Source organism: Chaetura pelagica, unplaced genomic scaffold, assembly GCF_000747805.2.
Source record: "Chaetura pelagica isolate M959 unplaced genomic scaffold, ChaPel_1.0 scaffold107, whole genome shotgun sequence".
NCBI classification, from domain to species: domain Eukaryota; kingdom Metazoa; phylum Chordata; class Aves; order Apodiformes; family Apodidae; genus Chaetura; species Chaetura pelagica.
In genome coordinates, this window is record NW_009953979.1 from 672,580 (window position 1) to 680,476 (window position 7,897).

A 7,897-nucleotide genomic window follows, 5' to 3' on the forward strand; every position below is an offset into this window, starting at 1 on the left:
TTGAACACTGGATGGGAATCAGAACAACCTGGTCTAGTGGGAGGTGTCCCTGCCCATGGCAGGGGGTTGGGACTAGATCATCTTTTAAGTCCCTTCCAACCCAAACCATTCTATGATTCTATGTGGTGCTGAGGGACATGGCTTAGTAGTAGCCTTGGCAGTGCTGGGTTAATGGTTGGACTCCATGATCATAAAGGTCTTTTCCAACCAGAAGGTTTCAGTGATTCTACGGACGCGTGTTGTGGAAGGGGGTGTGGGATCACACCTTCCCACACCGCGGGTACACTCACCCGCACAATATAGACCCGGACCAGCACGTTGATGGGGTCGTTGCTGGGGATCCCCTGGAACATGCCGAAGTTGGGGTCGTATCCTGCCTCCTTGGTGATATCATCAGGGAGAGGAACTTTGTAGACACACATGGAGCCCTGAAGCAAGGGAGTGCACAGCTCGATGAGCGTCCTGCTGCCCAGGGTAAGCAGACCCATCCCAAACCACCCTTCCTGAGAACCCAAGATGATCTCCCTGTTTCTAGCCACGTGCTGGAGCCGACAGACCAGATCTGGAAAACTCCTCCAGCACACAAGTACCTCTTCAGGGGCTTCAACCATGAGCAGGGAAACTGGACAAAGGGAAGGAGGCCTGCAGAGCAATTGTACCAGCCAGATGCTCATGGACAGGGATTTCCAAGAGTAAAATTGACAGGGGGACAAAAAAAAATTCGATTGAAAGGGCCTCAAGGGATGAGCTGGAAAATACAGGAACTACCACATGAAATATTGCTGATTTCTGTGCTCCTGAAGCATCTGAGACCAGCTAAGGTGGGGAATGGCCTGCTCATCTCTTCTGCTAAGCCAAAAAGGGGCAAAACTGGCATCAACAGGCTTCATCTGGCCAGGATCAAACCTCAAAAAAGTTCTTGTCTAAGAATCTTCTAGCTGTGCTGTAGATGTGCTCCTGCATTGCTTGGGACTGGCAATGGTGCAATGTGGCCATGAACTCGGGAGACCAGTATTGGTGAAAAATTATTTACAGGGATATCCCAGGACATGACTTACAGTCCCAGGAAGGACAATGGAACTGGGGAAGGGTCTGGAGCAAAAGTCTGATAAGGAGCAGCTGAGGGAACTGGGGGTGTTCAGCCTGGAGAAAAGGAGGCTGAGGGGAGACCTTCTTGCTCTCTGCAACTGCCTGAAAGGAGGTTGGAGCCAGGGGGGTCAGTCTCTTCTCCCAAGAAACAAGCAACAGGACAAGAGCAAATAGCTTCAAGTTGTGCCAGGGGAGGTTTAGATTGGATATTGGGAACCATTTATTTCTGGCAAGGGCTGTCAGGCCCTGGCCCAGGCTGCCCAGGGCAGGGGTGGAGTCCCCAACCCTGGAGAGGTTTCAAAGCCATGTAGCTGTGGTGCTGAGGGACACGGTTTAGGGGTGGCCTTGGCAGTGCTGGGGTAATGGTTGGACCTGGGGATCTTAAAAGTCTTTTCCGACCTGAACAATTCTGTATTTCCACAGAGTGCAAGAAAGCAGAGCTGCTTTTCCCTTGACCTTATGTAAGAATCATCAGGGATCTGTTTGTCTGTAGGTTACCACTGCTCTGGATGTGCTCTTCAAAGGTCACTGATTTCTGGGCCTCTCCCTGGGGGCTTTCCTTCCCTGCAAGGTGCCTCCAACTGCTTCAATGCAAATTGGTTTCTGTTGCATCCAACTCCTTTCTGCTAAACCAGCTTCAGCAGAGAAACTTGTTGGTGAGAGGTCCCCAAGGTGCCCCTGCCCTGGCCCCACTCAGCAACCAAACTCACTTTGAACCTCCCCACTATCCGCTCCTCTTCCGTGGCATTGTCATCGTTGTCCCCAATCTTCCCACGGAGCAAGTTGAAGGTGTGCAGCCAGTCCTCAAAGTTATCAAACTCTGTTTCCAGCTCTTTGTTGAAGACCTGAAGTGAGAGAAAGTTAAAGGAGGTAACAAAAAAAAGTGAGGAAATATATGGTGACTGCCCAAGACAACTCAGAAGGAACACAGACACCTCAGCTCCCAGTGCCCAATTCTCTAGGAAGGGAAAGGATCTCCAGGGGCAATATTTGGGATCTTGATGCCACAAGCACCTCCCTGAACTGGTAACATGGAAGGAAGAAGCTTGGCTGAATGGGCAAACTGGTTGCCCCCACGTTGTGCAAGACCCAGACTCAAAACCTCTTCTGAACCTTCTGACAGTCTACATGAATCCTGACAAACACCATGGGCCAGTACATTGAAACAGCCATAATGAGGTTGGAAAACCTCCTCTCCAGCCAGGGCACATCCAAGCAGTCCCAGGAATGATTCTGTCCTAGGGCAACTGTTTCTGTAAAGCTTGTTATCTCAGGATGTTTCCAAATATGGAGAGAAGTTGGCAGTGGCAAGGCCCATCTCACCTTGGGTTAGAGACCCCTCCGGTAGACAAGGTGCCTCATGCAGAGTTGATCCATCCTGCTCTTATCTCCATCCTCCTAGACTCCCATCCTGCCAGCACACTCACCTTCAGTTCATCAATCTTCTGCTTGTTTTTCTTCTCAGGAAGCTCAGGGACTGGCTGTTGCTTTTTCTTCTTATCGTCTTTGGGTGCCTTGGACTTCTCCTTGTTCTTCAATTGACCCTTTGAGCCTTTCATGGGAGAGTCATCAAGTTTGATTTCTGAGTCCAAGGGGAAGCAGTGGGGAAGGAGGAGATGGAAATGAGGGTGAGGAGGGGTGGAGGAGACATTGAGGGGGAAGTTGATCAAAGTCCTTCAAACAGGAGCATGAAAGCTGACAGCTGCTACTTCCTGCAGCTCCCACCCCATCCCCCTCTGGTCTTTCCTTGACTCTGGCTACTGGTGCCCAGATCACAGCATCTCCAGGAGCCCAGAAGTTTCTGAGCTTCCAGAGGTGTCCTGAAGTCCAAAACATGGACTGAGAGTGGCTCTGGCTATTTTTTGAGAAGACCTGATCTTGCCCATACCATCTCCTTTTCTTCCTCTACTGGGGGCTTTTCCTGCTGTGTGCACCCAGGAGAATAAAAACCCAGCCTGGGTATCGAGAGGGGACAGTGCTTGATGCTCAGCTCATGGGCTGCTGCCCTGGCAGAGGTGTTGCCTGTGACCAACTGCAATAATGGGGTTGTTGGAGTCTTTATTCAGAGCAACCACCACACAAGGCCATCAACTACACCAGGAAAAGACTTCAAAAACATTAAAAGGAAGCTTCTTCAATCTCTCTACAACACACAACCCACACCACCTGTGCCAGCTTTCATGACTGCTTGGCCATGCAGATGGGGACAGACAGATGACAACAAACTTAACATGGAAGAGGAAAGGAGGAAGGAATGGGAGAAATGGATCCTTCTCAGAAGACAGAAAATGGGGGACACAAGACAGCTCTCATCAGCACTGTCCTGATAGCAATCCCAGGAAGAAGCTGCTCAGAGTTGTCTCCAAGCTAGCGTCTGCCTCATCTTTCTTGTGATATGACGATGAGTATTCCAGAAGAAACCAGGTTCTGTATTTTGCTCAGCTAATGGATTTGGCATTGCCCAGGCATGACGGCAACCTGCTGTCATGGGGATATGAGACATACAGAGAGCATGGGCAAAAGTCCTCAAGGAAACTCCTCCATAACCCACTGGTAGGACTGGCAAAGACCCTCCAGGCAGCAAAGAGACAAAGTCATCCTTGACCAACATGTCTCAACTCATTGGTATTCTTGGCCCATATCACTTGTGGTACAAAACTCATCTCAGCCAGCTTTAGGAATCTGCAACACCCCCACTGAGCTACAGATCCCTGACTTCCTCCTGAGAAAAGTCCATTTAGGGCACAATTAATCTGAGTGTAACATCACATTGAAAACAGGTCAGAGAACTTGTCCTAAAAGTGTGTATTTTTCTTCACAGCCTGTGTGAGAACAGCAGCTGAAGAGGTCCCTGCACACAGGTAAAAGCGCTTAGAGTAGATGAATCCCAGACTTTTTTGCCTGGTTGAATCTTCCCTTGCAAAACTGGACTAAAAGTTTTAAAAAAAGTTTTTAAGCCTCCTTCAGAACAAGGATGGAAAACCCCATGAAGGAGTTCTGGAAGTGTCTATTACTTGGCGTGCTCAGACTTCGAGCACACAGTCCTATTGCTAACACATTTACAGGGCCAGAGTAACAGGACTTTTAATGACATCCTGACTCATGACTGCACAAAAATGTCCTCATACAGTAACACAGATCCTGATCACTGGTCTGCATCACTTGCACATGGCCTTCTTCCCAGCACAGATGGGTTGGAAGCTCTCACAATATCATGCTCTGATTTGGGTTCACCTGGCATGAGCATGTTGGCCCAAAACAGCCCACACAAGGTGTACACAAACATTGATCCTGCATGGGGATATACAACCCCCTACAAGCATCTGGTTTGTCCCCTTATGACAAGAACATTGAGGTGCTGGGGCATGTTCAGAGAAAAGCTACAGAAATACAAGGCGCAAGGGAGACCTTAGAGCTCCTTCCAGGACCTGAAGGGGCTGCAGGAAAGCTGGGGAGGGACTTTGGACAAGGGCAGGGAGTGATGGGATGAGGGAGAATGGTTTCAAGCTGCAAGAGGGGAGACTAAGATGAGATCTGAGGAAGAAATTCTTTGCTGTGAGGGTAGTGAGACCCTGGCCCAGGTTTCCCAGAGCAGCTGTGGCTGCCCCATCCCTGGCAGTGTTGAAGGGCAGGTTGGATGGGGCTTGGAGCAACCTGGTCTGGTGGGAGGTGTCCCTGCCAATGGCAGGGGCTTGGCACTAGATGTTGTTTAAGGTCCCTTCCCACCCCAAACAATCTGGGATTCTACGAAGCTGGGGAAGGGTCTGGACCACAGGTATAATGAGGAGCAGCTGAGGGAACTGGGGGTGTTCAGCCTGGAGAAAAGGAGGCTGAGGGGAGACCTTCTTGCTCTCTACAGCTCCCTGAAAGGAGCTTGGAGCAAAAGCAGGGGTCAGTCTCTTCTCCAAAGGAACAAGAGACAGGACAAGAGGAAATGACCTCAGGTTGTGCCAGGGGAGGTTTAGATTGGATATTGGGAACAATTTCTTCCTGGAAAGGGCTGTCAGACGCTGGCCCAGGCTGCTCAGGGCAGTGGTGGAGTCCCCATCCCTGGAGGGATTTCAAAGCCCTGTAGCTGTGGTGCTGAGGGACATGGTTTAGTGATGGCCTTGGCAGTGCTGGGTTAACAGTTGGGCATAATGATTTTATAGGCATTTTCCAACCAAAATGATTCCATGACTCTGAGAGCAGCTCTCAAAGGGGTGCCCAAGCACCAGCAGGAGCTTTGCTTCCACCTTTCCCTGTCACACTCCTCTCATTCAGAACCCGCTTACCTTCTGCAATCTCCAGATCTTCCTTCTCTTCTGCTTCTGCTGCAGCTGCTTCCTGCTGCCTGAGTTGCTGGAGGGAGAAATTAAATGAGAAGGTGTTGGGTGCTTGTTCTGAGGCCCCTGTGCTCAGTGTGGGGAACACAGATGTCTTTGTTCTTCAGTGTGTTTATCTTGTACCAGCCCTGGACAAGAGCTCAGGCTCATCTAGTGCCCTTATCTTTTACATGACCATGAGGAGGGGTGGAAGGACAAGCAACCCACTTGTCTTGCCAAGACACAGCACAGATGTTGGAAGTTTTGTCACCTCACAGCTACCACGGTGGCAAGTTTAATGCTCAGCAACTATTGTGATCACTGGAATGGAGTGAGAGCCCCATGGCTCTGTCCCTCCCCCCATTCCACCTGAATTATTAAGCATCATTATCCTGCTAAGGCCCAATCAGCCCATGACTTATGACCTAGTCCCACTTCATCAATAGGTATAAAAATATCCTTTAGAATCCAAGGAAAATTCCAGTTATCTGGATTGGTCAGTGGGCCTGAATCTCTCTTCCCTCCCCAAACAGGAAACCCCTTTGCTAAGATTTGCACTGGATGTTTACCCAGGAATTACTAACATGAGCTTGAATATTTGCAGTAAGCTCATCTACCAATGGCCACTCCTGACCTTGTTCTAGCTGCCACCTTCATAAATCCTCTTTCTTTACAACTTGGTGCACCTGTATCAGTGCAGGCTCTTGGTGGGGCTCTGAAACAGGCAAACATTGACTTTAAGAGGTGGCTGCTCACACATAATCCACTGTCCATAGACAGAAACCACTGACCAAGTGTGACACTAGGATTGGATCCAGCCACCCCAGGACTCCTCTCAAAGAAGGAATTCAGAGCACAGGAGAGTCCTCTCAGAACCTCCTGACCCCGTGGGAGGCTGTCCCCAGCCATCTGGCAGACTCACACCTTTTTACATGACAACTGGAAAGACCTAACTCAGGGTCATGGTTCATTCTTCGCACCTGAGCTGTGAGAAAGGCTCTGGCAGTGCTGGAGAAGTCAAAGTTGCTCAGTGTCCAAGCACAGCCCCACACCTCTGAAGTAGCTGGAAATAGCTGAGAATGTGCAGGTAGGAAACATTTTCCTCCTCCCACCTAAGTACATCCTTCCTCTGCTCTGCACCCACCTCCTTCAAAGTCTCAATTGAAGCAAAATACTTGGACCACCAGTCCAGCATGCTCTCATCTGGCTCCTCCTCTTCTACTTCCTCTCCTCCTCCTCCTTTCTTCTTCTTTTTCTTTTTGTCCTTCTCTTCCTCAGACTGCAGAGACAAGGGAAGCAAAGAAGAAGGATCAGATGTAAGGGAAATGTCTCTTGAAGGGCAAAGGTGGGGAGTGAAGCCATTGAGAAGGTAGAACCCTCCAGGCTGGGTGGCCTCATTAGCACTTTCCTCCCTTTTACCACGGTGGACACTGAGGTGCAGAGCAGCAAGATGCCCAAAGCTCCACAGAGATGTGGTGTCAAAGTCCTGACAATATCCCCTCCAGTCTGTAATCCCTTTCATCCGTTCTTTGCCCAGGCTACAGACCTTCAGCCTTCCATGGTGGCAGTCCTCCTTCTGCCTAGCAAAGTCCCCTGGGTCCATTTTGTGGTGCAACAAAGTCTTTTGTAGCTGGTTAAATTAATTATTATATAATATGAATTATTATTTGGTTGTGGTGGGAATGACCAGCATCTCCCCACAGAGTGCTGCTGTCCTGCTCCTCCTGGGACAGCCGGGCTGGCCGCGAAAAGCTTCCCAAGCTGCAGGAACCAGGCCACTGCCATATCTAGTGGTGTTCATCCTGGAGAAAAGGAATTTGACCTTCTCACTCTCTACAACTGGCTGAAAGGAGGTTGGAGCCAGGGGGCTGGTCTCTTCTACCAAGGAACAAGAGACAGGACAAGAGGAAATAGCCTCAAGTTGTGCCAAGGGAGGTTTAGATTGGATATTGGGAACAATTTCTTCCTGGCAAGGGCTGCCAGACCCTGGCCCAGGCTGCCCAGGGCAGTGGTGGAGTCCCCATCCCTGGAGGGATTTCAAAGCCGTGTAGCTGTGGTGCTGAGGGACATGGTTTAGTGGTGGCCTTGGCAGTGCTGGGGTAATGGTTGGACTTGAGGATCTTAAAGGTCTTTTCCAACCAAAATTATTCTGATTTTATGATCTATTGATGAGACAATGTTGCTCTCTGCCCTGGGACAAAGGGGTCCTGGTCTCTGCCTATTTTGGGGTTGGTGAGGATTCATTGTCTACTGAAAGCTGCACAGAAGGGTAGGATGGGGTGTGGAGGGTTAGGAGCAGGGGTGCAGAGCAGATTCATCACTTACCACATCCACCTTCACCACTGCATCGGAATTCTGCCGCCCGGGGTGGAAGGGAAGAGGAGAAGGACAGAAGGTTAGCAGGGGAGCTTCAGACATGTTCTTGCCAATCTAGGAAGGTCTGCAAGCTACTGTGGTAGACTTCAAGAAGAAATGTAGGTGTTGGCGTGTTCAAGACATACCCA

The 7,897-nt window shown here is 49.9% G+C and overlaps 1 protein-coding gene across 1 annotated transcript in view; it reads right to left on the bottom strand.

The window, feature by feature from the left end:
- OTOF (otoferlin) overlaps positions 1-7,897 on the bottom strand; it is a 106,105-nt gene that overhangs the window by 6,205 nt on the left and 92,003 nt on the right. The window contains 6 exon segments of the mRNA XM_010002208.1: positions 291-428; positions 1,800-1,934; positions 2,517-2,641; positions 5,364-5,430; positions 6,538-6,672; positions 7,719-7,748. Of these exon segments, the coding sequence (XP_010000510.1) occupies positions 291-428; positions 1,800-1,934; positions 2,517-2,641; positions 5,364-5,430; positions 6,538-6,672; positions 7,719-7,748 (630 nt within the window).